The 19,371-nt window shown below is 36.0% G+C and overlaps 2 protein-coding genes across 3 annotated transcripts in view; one reads left to right on the forward strand and one right to left on the reverse strand.

Annotated features, from left to right (window-relative positions):
• Window positions 1-4,231, forward strand: part of LOC115217053 (endoplasmic reticulum lectin 1) — a 48,507-nt gene extending 44,276 nt beyond the window's left edge. For both annotated transcript variants that reach the window (XM_029786633.2, XM_036507433.1), the window contains 3 exons: window positions 66-143; window positions 1,013-1,091; window positions 4,094-4,231. In XM_029786633.2, coding sequence (XP_029642493.1) covers window positions 66-143; window positions 1,013-1,091; window positions 4,094-4,168 — 232 coding nt within the window. In that variant the 3' untranslated portion in view covers window positions 4,169-4,231. The remainder of the gene's footprint in view (window positions 1-65; window positions 144-1,012; window positions 1,092-4,093) is intronic.
• Window positions 4,232-9,116: 4,885 nt separating this feature from the next.
• Window positions 9,117-12,936, reverse strand: LOC115217171 (tRNA (adenine(58)-N(1))-methyltransferase catalytic subunit TRMT61A). Its single transcript, XM_029786796.2, has 3 exons — window positions 12,509-12,936; window positions 10,208-10,477; window positions 9,117-9,587 (listed from the first exon to the last, which is right to left on the reverse strand). The coding sequence occupies exons 1-3, from the start codon at window positions 12,831-12,833 to the stop codon at window positions 9,157-9,159; spliced, it is 1,026 nt and encodes a 341-aa protein (XP_029642656.1). The 5' UTR covers window positions 12,834-12,936; the 3' UTR covers window positions 9,117-9,156.
• Window positions 12,937-19,371: the final 6,435 nt, after the last annotated feature.

Consider the following 19,371-nt stretch of genomic DNA (forward strand, 5'->3'; position numbering starts at 1 on the left):
TTTCTTTTCTCTGCTTTATTCAGTTTCTTTATCACAGGAGTGTTTCTTCTCTCTTCTATTCATAGGAGTATTTCCCTACTCTATACTGACGGAGACTTCTGTGAAGCCAATGGAAAGAAGAGAATTGTTGAAGTTAAATTAAAGTAAGTTATTTTTCAAAATATATCAATGATACAGCTTCATAAAACTTTTTTTTTTGCCAAGGACGTTTTCTATTTTTTATCAAGCATTGTTATTCATTTGAAATTGAGATTAGAGAGGATATACCAAGCATGGAAGCAAAAACCTAGTATCAAGAGGTCTTAAGGTAAATTTAGCAAAGACAAAAGTTTTAGTAAGTGGGAAAGAAGACAGGACTCTGGTGTCTTAGGGGAAACGATCTTGCTCAATATGCAGATAAGGATTCCATACACTGAGCCCAATGTAAGCTATGAATACACAAGGGATGCAGCAAAATCCCAGGCAAACTAAGAGAAAACATAAGCTTCATATATGATAAATGCACTGGAGCAAACCAGAAATAGATTCTCTTAAATGCCCAGATGGCTCATTAGAAGTAGCTGATAGCTTTAGTTAACAAGGAGACATGATTGGCTAGGGAAGTGGCTGCTCTGAAAGCATAGTAGCCAGAATAAGAATGGGTTGGAGAAAGTCCATGGAGCCACTGCCTCTTGGTGACAAAAGTCTTTTCCCTCAGTGTGAGTAGTAGTCTTAATCTGTCACTTTGTTTAACACCATAATTTGGCTATTTAATTCTTTTAATACAGTCTACTCTGTTCTAATCATTTAGATTAGGTTTGAAGATATTCATCCATTTCTGCTACTAGTCTCAGGGGTAAAAAGGTCATGGGCAGTTCTTCTGACTAAACCCTGAAAACAACAATAAAAATATGATTTTGCTTCACTATTATTTCATGTGCTTTTTTAAAAATTATCTCTCTAATATGCCTGTCATGTAAGACACACTGGCAGTTACATCATCAAAGTTCTACATTTTTACTATTTTACTCAGGTGCATTGAAGATTTAAGCAGATCACATTCTTTTGCATTATACATCATGGAACCCAAAACTTGCGAATACATTTTAAATGTAAGTAAATTAATCTGTTTCCAATGTGTACCTGCTATTCATTTATAAAGATAATAAGTGGGACATTTTGCAACAATTAACATTCACTGTGTCCCTATATTAACACACAGTTAACATAGGGAGACAGAATTTGATAACAGTGACATTTTGTTGTAGTTATTGTTCTTTAGCCCTAGACCACCTCTTGTCAACCAGAACTATGAACAAAAACATTCCATCATGCTATTTATGATATTCCCATCTTTGTTATGGTTTTCCCCCAGATATATTATAATCCAACATGTCCCCCAGATATAACATTATCTAACATATTAAAACAATATGTTGTAATTTGGTTGCTATTTTTTGCATGTTGAGCACTAATATTGAAGATACCTCATTGGCTTGTGAAATATTTTGTTATAGAACATGGTGGTCGACAAGAAAATAAAGATAAATATGTAATGCAAATGACTTGATAAATTTAATTTTTGGCAGGATTTTATATTTTAACAGAAAAATTAATAAAGACTGACAAAATACAGATGGAGGAAAGTTAGGTTTTTTTCCTCTGCACTATTCCTATACTTGTTCACACTGGTGTGCTGTTCACATCAGGTGTACTGTTGACGAATTTCAGGAAGCATGTAGTGTCCTGACAGCTAACAACTGATGTGGGTAGTTTATTCCATGCTTCAACAATTCTGAGTATGAAAAATGCATCTCTGCTGTCGTATGTATGACACAGTATCTTATGTGCATTTTCTTTATTTAAGACAATAGAAAGTAATCTAAGAACATCTGCATGGTCACATGACCTGCTGGAAATACCTACCAACTATCTCTCAAATCATGTCCTCCATCTTAAATAAAGATTTTGACATACACCTAACTATATGAGATGATCGTGGTCAGAATATCTTTGTAGGTCTTCTCTATTGAGGCTGACTTAGAGCTATGCAATAACAATCTATTGTTGCACCTAGTGCCTCCATGGCTGGATTTTACTGGTCTGTATTGATTTTGTTTAACTGCTATGGCTGTGCTAAAATTATAGATTTGGATACTGTTAGCACAAATGCCTTTTACCAACTGAAGGAGAAACATCAGCTTTGTTTGGGGCTTTTTTTTTCTTCTTTTGCTGGTCAGCCAGAATTATGTACCTTGTTTGTGTGACTAACATAACTTTTGCCCACAACATTTTTTTTCTTCTACATTCTGTTTTTATGCTTGCAAAGATAGTATGGTATAGTATACCATTCACTAGGTGTGAAACTATTTTTTTTTTCAGTCAAATAATCACATGAATAAGCAAATTATGTGATTTCACAACTGCTGAATGCAACAGCTGCGATCAATAACATAAGACATTGTTTTCACAATTATTGATTTTTTACCAATGGTGGTAGTTTTTTTAACAGTGGTTGATAAAGCAGTCAGGTAATCATGAACAAGCAAAATTTTTTGACTTTTTCAATAACTGAATACAACAGCTGCAATGACCACCACCACCATCATCATCATCTGGAACAATTGGTTTTTTTTATTATTGCAAGTAGCAGTTGTTTAACTTCAGGTTAGCCCTGATAAAGTAGATCTATGATCAAGTGTGTTCCAGCTGTCACCAAGTCATCCAAATTTAGACAGTGTATTTAGGACTACATTTCTGTTTTAAGAGAGTAGGGTGTGATTTGAGAAAGATTTGTTTGCTTTTTCTTACAGATTGAACAATTGTGTAGAGCAGTGCTCAGGATTGTCTTACCATCATTATAGGTCCATAGGCTAATTAATGCACTGAACCCAATAGTAAATATTTATTGACAGCAAACCAGAGTATTTACAGATTAGAATTGGACCCCTAGACCTGTGAGGACCTGGGCAACTGTCCAGTGTGCCCATGCTTAAAGACAGTACAGGCATTATTTCTTAAATGATGTACCACTATACAGAGGTATGTGGGCAAGGAATACTCCTAAGTGCAGAAAGTTAAGGAAGAGAGAAAGGTGGCATTATCTTCATAAAAATTGCTATTATTTGCATAAATTGGATGTTACAATAAAAAAGTGATTGAGGTATTAAAAAGAATGTGGGAGATTGGAACATGTTAAAGTTGATAGTACTGAATGGAGAGAACTGTGTCAACACACTCCACTGGAGCAAAATGTTTGACAGGTAATTTCCAATGTGAAAAATACAAAATGAATGGAGCCCATTGTAAGCAATATAACCAGCAGGTTCTCATGCCAGATATGCATTTCAAAACTGTTGCTTATGTGAAGGGTTATAGCATTGTTTTTTCCAAAGTTCTCAAGTGCAAGACACCTCCAATGCCTTATGTTGGAGAGCAAGAGTTGACAGATCTAGCATTATAGAAACAGTACCGAGGAAGAAGAGTGATAACGGAAGTGATTGATAGTGGCAAGTTTGATAGGTCAGTAGTTGTCATGGTCAAATAGAATGGACTTCATGAGTATGGGATATATTGTAGCAATGGCTCCATAGATTTACCTAGATTCTGTTATATCTGAAGAACAGCTGCTAGCTATGAAAGTAATAGGGGAGAGACTGTTGGGACTAGTTGCTTTGTTGGGTCAGAGTGATAAGAGAATTCTTCATGTATATTTTCTGATATTTCTTGCAAGTTATGTGTTCATGTAGAAGTTCCTTCATATGCCTGTAGGTTCATATGTTGAATGAGAGAAGGAAAGTGTGGATGAATTTTGTTTTGTGTGTGTAATGTGAAGTTGGAAGCACAGTGATATCAAACGTAGTGGCTTAAATTATAGGGCTGCTTCTGATGAAAAGTCAAGGGTAGGTTCAATTCAGCAAAGTTTCTGGAGTCCCTTTTGGCAAGTAACTTGAAGGTTCAGCTGCTGAACTTTGTTTAAAAAAGTAAATAAATGAAATGAGACAAATTTTTTTTTCTTGAAAGAAGTTCTACAAATAATAGATGTGTACAAACAATTCCAGCAACAAAATTCTTGATAAAAATTGTAAACTTTTCATTTTGTTTTTTGTTTCAGATTGAATCAACTATGTTCTGCTCTCTATTAGATAAAGCTGATGAATATGGAGTGATGCCAGTTTCTGCAGATTGAAGCAGTATTATTAGTGTTGGAAACTAAAATATTTTTATACATTAAAAAAAAAATCTATAAAAACGATGTATTGTTTCATTTTATTTGCATTACATAGATACATAAGGGCATGGCTATGTGGTAAGAAGTTTGCCTCTCAACAACATGGTTCCAGGTACAGTCCCTCTGTGTGGCGCTTTGGATAGGTGTCTTCTACTATAACCTTGGGCCAACTAAAGCCTTTTGAATGGATTTGGTAGATGAAAGAAGCCTATTATGTATATGTATGTGTATGTGTGTTTGTCTCTAACCAGTGTTGGTGTGTCCCCATAACTTAGCAGTTCAACAAAAGAGACTGATAGAATAAGTACCAGGCTTTACAAAATAAGTATTGGGATTGAGTCGTTCAACTAGAATTCTTCAAGTAAATGATTTTTCTAAGTTATACTTCTAGCATCTCTTTCTAGGAGTGATGTATGTAACAGTGAATTCTGAGAGCTCACTACCACAAAGCATCACCAAGAAATATGATGCTTTGTGGTAGTGAAACTTTGACAGTGAAATCTCTTTGTTTAGTTCCATGTCAGCCTTGGTCAAGCAGATCTATTATTAGAAGTATTCTAACTGTGACTATCCTTTCTTTTTATGATATCTAGGACTATATTATCCAATATGTCCTGTCCATTTTCTGATATTTCTTACAAGTTATGTGTTCATGTAGAAGTTCCTTCATATGCCTGTAGGTTCATGGTGGTCACAGAAGAAGTGGGCTAGGTGAACTCAGTTGGAACAAGACAATTGCTGTTTTGGTGCACTTATGTTTAGTGGTGTAGATCCCAACAATATTTGGGGCTAATATGAATATTAAAACTTGGGTGGCAAGCTGGCATAATCATGCTGAGCAGAATTTCATCCATCTTTACATTCTGAGTTCAAATTCCACTGAGGTCGACTTTACCTTTCATTTTGGGGTCAATTGAACATTGAGGTCAGTGTAATCGACTTAACTCTGAAACTGCTGGTCTTATGCCAAAATTTGAAACCAATATGAATATTGAGACTGCTGGGATAGTTTCAATATAATGACATTGTAATAATATTCCTGAGTGTTCAAGACCCTGTTTGGGGTAATTAAACATGGAATGTAGATTACAGCCTAAAGTCAACCCTAATTAAGAAAACTGATGACTAAAGTATTAAAATAATTACTGAGATTAGCAAAACACTGGCATTATACTAAATTCCAAAAATATGAGGTTTTTTTTTCACAGAGTAGTAGGAATTTATGTATCCCTGACTCTTTATTAATATGTCCACATCCTCCCAGTGTGGTACTAATAATAAACATTATGTACAAACCTAGACACATCTTGATATGTCTTCTAAAAGGGTGGTGATTCAACTGAAATTACGACATATAAACTGATATATCCCGTTTGTTTTATCACTTCATACTTGACTGTGTAGCATTGTAAATATGCAAGCTTGGCTGTGTGGCTAAGAATTTCATTTTGCAACTACATAGTTCCAGATTCAATCTCACTGCATAGCACATCAGATGTCTTCCACCATTGCCTTATGCAATACATATATAAATGTGAACGTAAAACAAATTGTTCACTTTTTTGAGAGATGACTAAAAAGAAAGTACCTTATTTCAGTTTAGAGGTGTTATCAAAAAGTTCCCGGACTAGTTCTGTAGTGTGTCAAGTCACTCAGTTGCATGTATAGTGAGAGCTTCTAGTAACCTTCATGAGGCAGTGTACTGAGTGACATTGCTGTGTTTACTTCACAAGTTGCGAAATTTGTGATCACATGTATGCTGTAGTCTTTGATTTTTGTCATGGACAGAAAGTTGGAACACAGAGCCAACGTGAAATTTTGTTAAACTTGGGAAGTCTGCTAGAGACATTGAGCATGCGTATGGTGATGAAGCAGCAGTCATCACAATCAAAGAGCTTTTCATCTTCATGACTGAAGAAGGCACAAAAGAGTCACAGCTCAATCAAGTGCATGCTCATCATTTTTTTTTATAAATGCGGTGTAGTGCATCAAGAATTTGTCCCTCAGGACCAGATCGTCAATCAAGGGTACCACTGCAACATTTTGAAGAGTTTGGGGGAAGATATTTGGTGAAAGCAACCGGATTTGTGGAGCATGAAGATTTAGATTCTTCATGATGACAATGGACCCTGTCAGAGCTCTCCTCACCAAAAACATGGTATTACTTCCACACCCACCCTCTTCACCAGATTTAGCACCTGCAGACTTCCATCACTTTCCCAAGAAGAAAATGCAGCTAAAAAGTTGCCATTCTTCTTCAGGCTCTTTATGAGTTCAATTTCCCTTCCCAGGGAGGAAATTTGAACTTATAAAAGCATTAGGGCTGATGTAATCGAATTGCTCCTCCCCATAAAATTTCAGGCCTTGCCCCTACAGTAGAAAGTGCACCTGCTTTACGGACACCTCAGGTTACAGGATTTCATGCTTAGCGAAATTGCAAAGTATGACCATTAATTCTGGGATACGGTCTGTAATTTCGCTCTTGCGGAGACTCGTATTGCGTTGTTTTAAATTAACACTGTTGTCGAGATCCAGAGTGTATCATAAAAGATCCTCAACTTCCAGGACAGATTCCAAAAGTGGCAGGAACCCTGGGACTGGTGTATTGTTGTGCAAGGTGACTATTTCAAAGGGGATGATGTTAAAACTTAGGTAAATAAGTTTTTTTTTTTTATTAAACACTAATCCAGGAACTTTTTGATACATGTCTGATTTTTAATATTGCACATGCACTAGATTACATATTAGGAGTCATCCCATATATAATGCATTTTTTTTACACTTATTTTTCAAAATTAAGATAAAGTCCTTTTTTTAATCTAAAATATACTCTCCTTCATTTTCTACAATGCTCTTCTATATATCTGGTAGACTTGTAAGGGCCCTCTTCCAAAATTCCCTTGTTCATGACGGAAAATACTCCTACAGTACTGTTCTGACCTTATCAACAGAATTCAGTTTTTTCCATCCAAATGATAATCAGATGGGGCAATGTCCAGCAAATATGGTGGGTGGGACATCATTTCCCATTTAAACTGCTCCAGCCTTTGGAATGTCATCCTTGCTTGTATGTGGCTGAGCATTATCCTGATGGAAGAACACCTTTTGTATTAAAACCAAAGATGGTAATTTTCTTTCTAGTGCTGACTTAAGCCGCTCACAGTAGATCTCCTTTGTTATCATTAGGTTTGGGTTTAAAAGTTCAGTGAACTAAACCAAACGTGGGTAAAAACCCTTCTTTAACCTGGGGTTTCTCCTTTCCCTACCCACTATCTTCAGCACTCAACATTTTTATTGAGAACCCATTTCTAATAACCAGTCACTATTTGGTCCAAAAAACGTTCATTCATGAGGTGTGACAGCAAAGAAGAGCACTCATTCACTCTCTGCATGTGATTAGGCTCAGCAAGTTTATAAGGAACCCATTGACCCAAATTGCTGACTTTTCTGACAGCACACAGGCATTGATGAATGGTTGAATGACCAAATCCAAGCTTCTCTGCTAGTTCCCCTACAGTTACAATGGGATTTTGTTCCACCAGGGTTTGCAGAACGTCCTCAAGCTCGACAGATCTTCCAGGATGAGGCTCATCTTCTAAGCTGTAGTTTCTGGAACCACTGTTGGCACTGGCTTACGTTTATTGTCTGATCCCCATATACTGCATTAATATTCCTTGCACTTCCATTGTGTTGTTGCCTTTATTGAACTCATAAAGCACAATATGCTCCTTTGTCACTTCTATTATAGCTTTGGAAAAATAACCATTAAAAGCAAACTGCACTCTTCAAAACTTGCATTAAGAATAAGTACAAAGTATAATTACTACCTGCTTTCATAGTAAGTTGCAGGTTATCCCATCCCCCTCTGACTTTTAGTTCATGCAATTGAAAAAAACCACATTTATGGGACGACCCAATATGCGTGTGTATATGTATATATAATTTAGTTGTCGCTAATTGTGACTATGTGCTAGAAACAAAGAGTTAAACTACTTACAGCTGCATAAAAGTACATTTCCATATACTGACAGGGTAGATAACTGTTCCATGAGCAAAGCAAAGCTAGAACAATGGACTACATTGTTTCATCCTAATGGGAATTGCCAACAGTGGAGCCTGTATTGCTTCCATAGAACTAATTTTCTCTGTCAGTATATATATTTATGGCTGAATTAGAAAAATGTCAACAAGATGGTGGAATAGTGAAGACAGTACCACAGAGGAAAGAAACAGACATGGGAGGACTGGAAGAATGGGGCATAGCAGCGAACTATAGGTAGCTAAAAGAGAAACTAGGAAACAAGTATATTTAGCTAAAGGAAAAGCATAAAAGAAGATTGCCCATGTTCTGTGGTATGAGGTGTCCTGGATTGCAAGACAGTGTATCAGAGAGAAGTATGTCCAGATGGATGATAGTACACTTGCATTTAGTGACTCTGAAAAGAAAGAGGCATAAAAGTGTCCCTATGAAAGACTGCTAAATGTGGAGAATATATGGTAAAAGGATAGTCTTCCTAATATGGACCCAACAGAGGCATTGGCTATCAGAGTTGACAGCTGTATTGTAGATAAGGCTATTAAGGATATGGACACAGAAAGCCTCTGGCTCATCAGGAACTACTGCCGAGATGCTTGAAATATCTGTTGAGTGGGACATGACCTAGTCTATACGTAATGAGGTTCTTGATGAAAGTTGACGCTCTGAAAACGGGTTTATTTATGGATGGATAAAATTCTGTAACATCAAATGGAGTCAATTTGTAGCTGTTTGTCAAAATACTGCTAAAGTATTTCATTATGGATATACTATTGTTCAAAATTTGATTGTAAAAAATAAAATTACATCTTTTGTGAATGAAACTAATATAATAGCATAAATTATTTTATAAAATAAAAAGCTGAAAACTTCAAAATAAAATGTATTTATTTTAGTATATGCATATATGTCATAGATAGAGAGAAGCAAATGTTAGATATCCTGTATGGCCTGGCATCGTAGTTGGAGGTACACCACTTTTGACCTGGAAATAATCTTTTGTTTTACGTCCAACCAAATCATAACTGTAAAAAGTATCGTTATTATCTGCACTTTTACATTCTTTATCAGTCTGTTGTTTTTCAAGTTCATTATTTTCTTGTAAACTGTTTTCTAAACATTTGATCTTATTTTCTGTAGTACTCTCACTTTTGTTTGTTAACATGGTGTTTTCATCTTCTATACCGCCAAGACAAGGTATTGGAATGTTTATTGTTCGAACATCAAAATTCCGTACCAGACATTCAACAGTTGAACAGTCTTCAAAACCATTTTCTCTTAATACTTCATGTGACTTTTGGACTTGCTCAATACATGGAGAAAATGTACATATTCTTCCACCTAAATAAATATAAAAGCAGAAATTCAGAAACTCTAAGAATAAACATTATTCATATATACATGCATGTATACATGTTTAGCAGGAAATTTTATATATAATACCAAGTTACATCTGGTTAAGTGTATTAAGAGATAAGATATTAAACATTTATTCATTTTTGATTCTGCTTCTGATGTTACACACACTTTGAAAAAGAACATTTAATTCTTAAATATTTCAGTAATTCATCCTGCATTGATCTCTCCCTATTCTAACAATTGAATTCAACACTGAAAGCTAAAAATTGTCTTGAATCAATATTTTTTTAATAGTTGTCAAATTGTATAACTACATGATCTTGGTAGAACCTGAGAAACAGGTGATGGAAGTGATGATGGGAAGTACAGTCAGAAGAACACAAACTGTAACTTGAGTGCATTCAAGGCTGAAATATTTGAAGAACAAGTTCAGTCCACCCAAAAGGCTTGTGTTGTTTTCATCTTTCAATTTCATTCAGATTGCAGCATATAGAACATAAATACCCAAAGTATCATGCAGTGGAAACAAACCCGTGACTACATGATCATGAAGCAAACTTCTTACCTACACTAAATCACTTCTATCAAAATTAATACTGTACCTTGTTTTTTCAGTGCTTTACTGGCAAACACAATGGCTTCCCAGGGTGATGGCATGTCCAAGAAAACAGCATCAGCCATATCATCTTCAACACCAAATCCATCCTTGCAGACATCTCTGCATACTGCTGTCACATAGTCAGATACACCATGGGTTTTAAATTCTTTGAGAGCTATTTCAGCTCTCTGTTCATGAAATTCAAAAGTATGTAAATGACCAGTTGGTAAAATTGTACGAAGGATAGCATGTGAAAGGGAACCACTTCCAGTACCTAAAACAGAGGAAAAAATGGTATAAAATATAATACAACTCCTCACGGCAGCCCAAGAAGAATTTTTAATATCACAATGTAAATTTTTTGGAGAACATTTCTGATGTACATAGGGAAAATAGATTCTCTGTTTCAACACTGCATATTCCAACTGTTCAATCAATGGAAATGATTACTTATTGAATTAGAATAAATGGCTGAGTATTCCACAGCAATTATACAGCTAAAGTAAACCTTGGGAAAATCAGAATTACAAGTGAAGTCTATTCTTTGGGCTTCCACAGTTTCCATTTACCTAATTTTACTCAGGAGTTTGGAGTCAATCTGAATCTAAGGTAGAAAACACTTACCCAAGACGGCAAAATCCTTGAAGCCAGTGCCCCTGCCTAGTTACAGCAAATGTCAGTATGGTGAATCTTACACATTTTTGCTATATAGACTACATTATGTGGGAGCCACAAAATCCAGAGTTTGATGTAATATACCCATCAGCTTGTCAATTTTTTAAAATTACTTACTGGATGAATATATTATTTAATTATTGAAAATATGCCTCTTCTGTTATAGGCAAGATTAATCAGAAAGGATGTCAACCATAGTATTTACATGGGATCAGTCACTACTTAAACCAGTTATGAGCAAACCGTGGACCACAGGACTTTATGACTAGTAACCTAACGAATACTTGAATTTTTTTAGTAGTGCAGTCTACTCGATGATGAGCCTTGTCTCGTATGGCCTGCTTTTCAAAAAAGGTTACCCCATGTCATTGGCATCTCAAAGCTAAGAGAAGATACATGATTAATTCAAAACAACGTGAATAAATATTACATTTGATTAATCCTGATGTTGATTTTTCTTCTCTAGAAAAAAAAATTCTAGCAGATAAGCGCTTCAGAAAGGTTAATTGTATTGCTGTGGCTGTTTAGTCTCAAGACCTAAGATCAAAGACATTCATTCGACTTTTAAATATAAACGGAAACTACATTGTTTTTACTTGAAACTGATTTGCTTATCTACTTAATACTTTATATTACTGTTGTTGTTTGAGTTCGTGTTGATGACAGAAAATAGTTTTTCAAATCCTTAACTATACACTTTGATCTTAACTAAAACGCGAGTGGCCATTGAACTATGAAGAAAGTGTAGTTTTAAATTGTTAACAATTTAAAACAATGCAATACGAGTTTCCGCAAGAGCGAAATTATAAACCGTATCTCAGAATTAGTGGTCATACTTTGCAATTTCGCTAAGCATGAAATCCTGTAACCTGAGGTGTCCGCAAAGCAGGTACACTTCCTACTGTAGGGGCAAGGCCTGAAATTTTATGGGGAGGAGCAATTCGATTACATCAGCCCTAATGCTTTTATAAGTTCAAATTTCCTCCCTGGGAAGGGAAATTGAACTCATAAAAAGCCTGAAGAAGTGCTGCTAAGCATTTTGTCCAATGTACTTAATAAATAACGGCAGTGAAATACTAAATGGGTTTCGCTTATCGAAACCAGTTCCAGGACTCAGTTGAAAAATTTGAATTCTAATTTACCGATGATAATTTCTGGGCATTTTTATTGTTATTTTTCTAAGTTTTCAACAGTGACATTACCGGATGGAGCAAAATATATTTTAGCGGCATAAAATCTTCATTGTAGCTTCAAGCCGTTTTTCTTTTGATAGGGTCAAGTCTTTCGTACATAAGTTTTAGATTTGTATTAGGTTTTCTACATCTAACATAGGAATAGGTCCCTACAACTTAGGGTAAATTTTTTATTAACTTAAATTCAGAACTTAAAAAATCCTAAATGTCCGATGCTGAAGCGATTTTGCCAACTAAATATCCCTTTTAATATCTCTCCACCTTTTTATTTCATACATTAAAAATTCGCCAAGGCACTGGTAGTGGCAAAAGAAAAACAAGAAAGACTCTAGGACGCTACAATAGCCAGCTGCTTATTTTACTTACCTTAAAAGTATGAAAAGTTCAACTAGATTGCGTTAGGATTTTAATTTTTCAGTGATGCAATAATAGCTTACCTGCTTCTAAGACAATGGAACCCGGTTTCAAGTCAAGCTGCATGGTAACTAGACTGATATCTGTAGAATACAATATCTGGGTCCTGTGGGGGACATTCAGCGTCCAGAGTTCTGGAGTCGGATAAAGAACATACAGCCATCCCTTTGGGCAATTTATTTGAGAACCATACTTTACACCAATTAAATCTGAATGACGCAAGGCTCCGTAGCGTGTTTGTGAGGTAGTACCCTTGTTCACTCGGATACTCAATGTGTTATCGAAGCCGAGAAACAAAATGACAGTGTCACCATCTTCTATCGTTTCTTTATAGTTCGCAAAACTCATGCCGGAGTTCGTATGACAACAGGAAAAGAGAGCAACTGTATAAATCAATAGACGAGTAGTTAAAAGGCGGTGTAATAGCAAACAAGCACTGATAAACCACGTGGTATGAAGGGAGGTAACTGGAAGTATATGAAACATTTTGCGGGATGATTTGTATTACAACCGATATAGTAAAAGTAATTACATTTCTCATCAATCAAAAATTACCACTAATTCTACCGTAAACGGACAACGCTGACGGAATTTACCAAACAGAAGCTGAGTATAATTGTACGCTGTACATATGGGTTGCTCTGAAGTGTCTGATTGTGCTGCACTGTCTGAGGTGATCAATAAACACTAAATTCTATTTTCATACATAGCATATAAACATATACAGGCAATCTTTCGTCTCTAGTAGACCTTTCCGTCGATTTCCGTAAAATTTTTTTTTTTTTTACATATGAGCTTGCGGGAACTTTTGAAGTAATGAGAGCGAAAGAGACTAAGAGAAAGCGATTGTATGACGAGGGAAGTTCTTTTGAAGTTACCGTGCATGTGAAGCATTGATGTACATGTGTGTGTGTGTGTGTGTTTGATGGGGTGTGGGAGACAGACAGTATGTTGTGTAAGTGAAGTGCTTCTGTTAGTGTGTGTGAAGAGATAGAGTAATGTGTGAAAAAAAGAGATAACTGAAATTTTTTACTCGGTGTATGTGTATATGGGCGAAGTTTCGCATGTCGTAGCACAGATTTCCGTCGATTTCCGTAAAAAACTTTTATTTTTTTACATAAGTAATGAGAGCGAAAGAGACTAAGAGGAAGCGATTTTACGACGAGAAGGTTTCTCTTTGAAATCGGCCTGTGTGTGTTTGATGGGGTGTGGGAGACAGACAGTATGTTGTGTAAGTGAAGTGCTTCTGTTAGTGTGTGCGAAGAGACAGAGAGAGTAATGTGTGAAAGAGAGAGATAACTGATTTTTTACTCGGTGTATGTGTATATGTATGTATGCATGTATGTGTGTGTGTGTGTATGTATCTATGTATGTGTGTGTGTATGTATGTATATTACTTCAAAAGTTCCCGCAAGCCCATATGTAAAAAAAAAAAATTGTTTACATTGTCATAAGATTTTACTTGCAAATCCTTAAATTAAATTAAATTCTTGGTTAATGTTTACATCTTGACCCGGAAATGAAAATCTCCCTCCACCCCAAATATACTGGAATGGGTGTAAAACAATGTGTAGGAAATGAATATGTAAAAAAGAATGCGCGCAAAGCAACGGGAGGGTGAGGAGAGAACTTCGGAAAATTCATAAGGTCCGAGCTTTTCTTTCATAACTTTTAGGAAAGTGGAGGAGGGGGAGTCAATGAAATTTTATATAAATACCTTTGAAATGGCACAAATTACGGTTATAAAGTAATTTGTGGGGAAAATTTTGAGGTGGGGTGAGGAATTTCGGAAAATTCCCAAGATCCGATTTTTCCTCGTTATATTCCGAAATCACATTCAACTTCCTACAAATATTTCTACCCACTTTTTACCCCCCGCCCATTTATTACACTCAATTGTGAAATTGCCACGCTATAACCAGCACTTGAATATTATTAATACTCCAGAAGTATATTAGATAGGTACTATCCCTTAGTTGATTGGATTCACAACCTCTAACTCTCACGGAATTAAATATATATATATATACACACACACTGTTATGAGGGGAAAACTTGGATCTTGTGAATTTTCCGAAGTCGTCTCCCCACCCTTTGGAAAAGATTTTCCCCACAAATTACTTTATAATCGTAATGTATGCCGTTTGAAAAGTATTTCTATAAAATTTCGTTGAAAAAAACCCAATTTCCTAAAAGAGGAAAAAACTCGTATTCTTAATTAATAAACATTTATTTACACAAAAGAACATTTACCGTTATTTCTTATTTCTTTATTGCCCACAAGGGGCTAAACATAGAGGGGTAAGCAACCTCATAAAGATTGAATAGAAGTTGAATATACTGTTGATTTCTAATAATCTCAGAGTAGGTGCTGGCGTCTGTAGAGGACTGAGACGCCACTGTAGTAGACTCCTCGACCCTACAACTCTTCACGGTCAGTCTTGCCGCCTAAATGCTGCTCGCTTCGCTCGTCGTACCGAGCTAAACCTAATCATTAAGTGGGCCCTGGCTCGGATTAATATCTCCTCAGTTCTGGAACCGTCGGGATTATCTAGAAGTGATGGAAAGAGACCGGATGGTCTTACTATCTGTCCCTGGGTTAGAGGTAGATGCCTCATTCGGGACGCCATAGTCTGCGACTCTTTTCTCCCTCCCACATCCTGGGTACTTCAGTTAATGGGAGGCTCACTGCTTCCGTAGCCGAACGGAAGAAAACCCTGAAGTATCGGGACCCGACAGTGAACTATCTTTTCTAAGCTGTGGCGTTTTAGAAATTCCTAGGGACTGGGCCACTAACCGTGAAGTTCTTGCCAACGTTGGCAGCTCGACTCACCAAGGTGTCAGGTGATGCCCATGAGGGCGTTTGGCTTTCCCCAAAGCCTTAGCCTCACCATCGCCAGTGGTAAAGCTGCGAGCGTGCTTCAGTAGGTTCCGTTAAACCTTGTGGTGTGCGACCAGTTGCTGTGATAAACAAATTCCCCACAAATTGTTTCAATACAGTTTTAACAGAAAGATTTGGAATAATTAGACGAAAATTCCCTAAATTTTTACCAGTTCGGTAAATTTTGGCGGATGCACTTGTAAACATTTACCGAAATAACGGATCTTTTCGGTTTGAACGGTAGTTTTTAAACATAACTTCTAGGTAACTAAAAAAATTTAAATTTCGTATACTGGTAGAATGTGTTTATAAAACATCTTTTTCTCTTGGCTTTATTGAGAAAATTCTATAGTTTGTAAGATATTTGTTGTTTTTTTCTTCAATTTCTACCAATCACTGACGTCTATTGAGGTAAAAAAAACATTCTGTGCCGTATGAGCATGTCCCTCATTTAAGAAACAGATTGGGATTATTTACACTTGTGAAGAAAAAAAAGATACTCTTCCCCCCACCCCTAACCCTAAAAGAGATTGAAATGCAATAGATCGATACTAGGGTCATAATTATGGGTGACAATTTCATATGACATCGCTAGTAAAAACTGCCGTTCAAACCGAAAAGATCCTCTTTTTCTTAAACGCGGGACATATTCATACAGCATGGAATGTTTTCACCCCAAATGGAGGTCAGCGATTGGTTAAAATTGCCGAAATGCTTGAAATTAAAGTGGAAATATGTTACAACATATAGAATTTTCTCAATAAAGCCAAGAAAAAATGATGTTTTATAAACAAATTCTACCAGTATACGAGTGCCGTTCAAAAGGAAAAGATCCCACTAATGTCTAATCTGATAATTTTCAATTTAAAAAAAGATGTTTAAAGTGAGGCAAAATGAGTAATGTCTAATTTCGATAAATTCCCTTTTTTATTGCTTCGTGCATCAATATATCAGGATGAGAGCCACTCCAGCAGATCGCGAAGAAGCTACAGAGAATATTTTATGTTGAGTTTTTTTTTTTATTCGACGTTCGTTAATTTCATATCACGTGTTATTTTCCCCTGATCTTCTTTTATTTGACCGAGATATTTTTAGTCTTTGCTGCATTTCTAATGTCTAAGAATGGATATTGGTGTGTACGAGTCTTTTTTCAAATGCAATTCTGGAAAATTGAAGAGGCAAATTTATCTCATCTTGTCTTACTAATTTTGCCCCATCTAAACTTGACTTTTGTATGCTTAGAGGGCGGAGATACTTTTCAGAAATAGTATTCTGAATATGTTATAGTGTTTTAATGCATTTAGAGAAGGTCATTTGCTTAGATGATATAGTTTTTGCACGGTAATGAACATTTAAAAAAAAAAAACTTTTCTCAGTTAAATATTACTCATTGTGCCCCGCCCTAGCAATATTTTTTTAGGTTTACAAAAGTAATATTGGAGTTATCTCCCTTACTTTTAAATAGGCACGCTGTTATTATTTTTTACTCTTGTTTAGAAAAGCTATTCTTTTCTCGGTTACATTCATCTGTTGTTTTCTAATCCGTTAAAAATTTAAGCGATACTACCTCTTTGATGAGTTGAAGTTACGCATTATTTGCAATGAATTCTACTGGTGAACTACTGGTATTGAAATATTTTTGCCCCGAATAAGCAGTGTGAGGAGCTGGATACAATGAATCAGCACCTCGGTAGGTGTTTGGTTGTCCTATCAAATGTTTTAATGCAATTAAAAATACGAACTTGTATAGTTAAAGCATTAGTAAAAGTGTTGGGTAATTCTGAATGAGATGCCAAGCAGCATGTAGTCATATCTCTTTACAGTTCCGAGTTCAAATTCCGCCGAGACCAACTTTACCTTTCATCCATCTAGAGCCGATAAAATAAAATACCAGTGAAATACTAGGGTCGATGATATCGATTAACCCCTTCCCTCAAAATTGCTGGCCTTGCCTAAATCAGAAACCTTTATTTTTTTATCTTTTTATATCGAGAATTGAAATAAAGTTAACCTGTAGTTGTAAGGACTACCATACTTGCAATAAGCGAGTCATTGCTTTCGGTACATACAAACATACTACCACGTTGCCAAGCAACGAAAATATAGACCCAGAACTTCATGCTTTATAAGAGACTAATTGATGATGATAGACTTTTCACACTTTTGTAAATAGTGTTTTGGTCACTGGCTTAGTTGCAAGCAACAAGTCATGTAGATTGAGCATGTTCCATTCGTTTAAACTATAGGTTCTCAAAGTGGGCGCTGGTGTCTAAGGGGGCGCTAGAGAAAAAAGGAAGCATTGGGAGAAAGGCAGTGGATTGGGGGACACTATAAATTTATAATATTATATTAAATATCAAGTGATTCATAGTATATATAAATTAGTTAAATATAAAGTATTTATTTATACATAAAAATAGGGGTGTGGGTGCTGAGGCTATTGTGGCCATGAGGGGGTGGTGGCCCAAAATGTTTGAGAACCTCTGGTTCAAACTGATTTCCGAACTAACCACTGAAGCATGCTAAAAGTAAAAGTTCATATGAACCAATGTTGGTGACAGTTAAATTAAGAAAGCTACAGGAAGTTAGATATGAAGAACTACTGCCATTGCGTCTCCTGCACCACAAGAAAATTCAACATGAAGAAATGTGTTTGTTAACTGCTGTAATGATTAAAAGCCTTCTCTACTCTAGCTTGTAATGTATTTTAAAGTAAACATTCCTTCATATATTTCCTTGTTTTTAATTGTCCAAATGTAAACATACTATGGTTAAATGTTTATGAGGTTTTCTTCTCAAACTCTTTCTTAGTGAAATTGAGTAGACAGAAACTGTGTGAAAGCCTCTCAAATGGCTTGTACTTGTAATTTAAAAATGTACATCCTAGTTGCATTGTCATGCTGATTCTGCTTGGGAATTACACTATCATTTCATAGCCTCTATGATTCTGGATAATCTCATGGAGTTTCTTGTGTCATGAGCCAGATCTCCATGTGTGGAAGAAGTAGGACAAGTTGATCAACAGAGTAGTCAGTCTCGCACATAAATGGGCCAAAGGATAGCTATCCCTGAAAAGTCTGACTGTTGTACCTTGCCCCAGTTCACGTTTGACTGAATTGGAGCATCTCTTCTATTTTTTTGTGGAATGAATACATTCCACTGATTAAGTGTTCCATTTGCTGTCAACACTGACTGAGTGGAGGATTGGTCATGCTGTAGGTGATAATAATAATAATAATGAAATTATTGTATATAGTGCTCAGATGCACTACAACTTGTCAAAACTGCATATAAAGCATATGTTGTAATGTACAAATGTCTGGAAAGTGAACAGTGTATGAGTCAGATACATGCTTGTGTATGTATGGAGGGGAGAAAAATCAGGTGTAGTGTTGACGAATCTCAGGAAACATGGAAATTTTGAAGGATGCAGTGCTCCGACAACTAACAACTGATGCTGGCAGTTTGTTCATGCAACTCTTAGTATGAAAAAATGTTTCTGAAAGTCATGGGAGCTGTGTTGTTTTCTGACTTTGTAAACATGTCCACAGGTGTAAGACAGGTGAAGACACATGCTAAAGCTGCAATATCTTCAATTTCTGGGTGGTGAATAGGTGTCACCATTTCTCAGACAAGTTGTTACACAGCTCATCTATTTGACAAAGTTGCAGCCCTGAATCAAGCAGAGACTAAGAAAGAGTGCTTCACATCTGTAATGTCATCAAGCCTCGGCCAGTTGGGCAATGCTTGGGTGTGAGAGTTAGTGTTGTTGTTGAAAAAATTTTCAGAATGTCTAAAAAAAGATAAAATGTATTTTGTGTTTTTCTGAAAAGGTAAAATTTTCCATCTTCAAAACATGAATGAATTTTTATTCCACTTTAATTACAGAAGACTTCATTCAGTTTTACTTTGAAAGATACTGTTGTCTTAATGAATCATTGCCATTGTGAATGAAGTTAAACCAAAATGTTTTGGAGGTAAAAGTTAAAATAAAATCAAAGCTTT

Source organism: Octopus sinensis, linkage group LG11 (assembly GCF_006345805.1).
Source record: "Octopus sinensis linkage group LG11, ASM634580v1, whole genome shotgun sequence".
Classification (NCBI taxonomy): domain Eukaryota; kingdom Metazoa; phylum Mollusca; class Cephalopoda; order Octopoda; family Octopodidae; genus Octopus; species Octopus sinensis.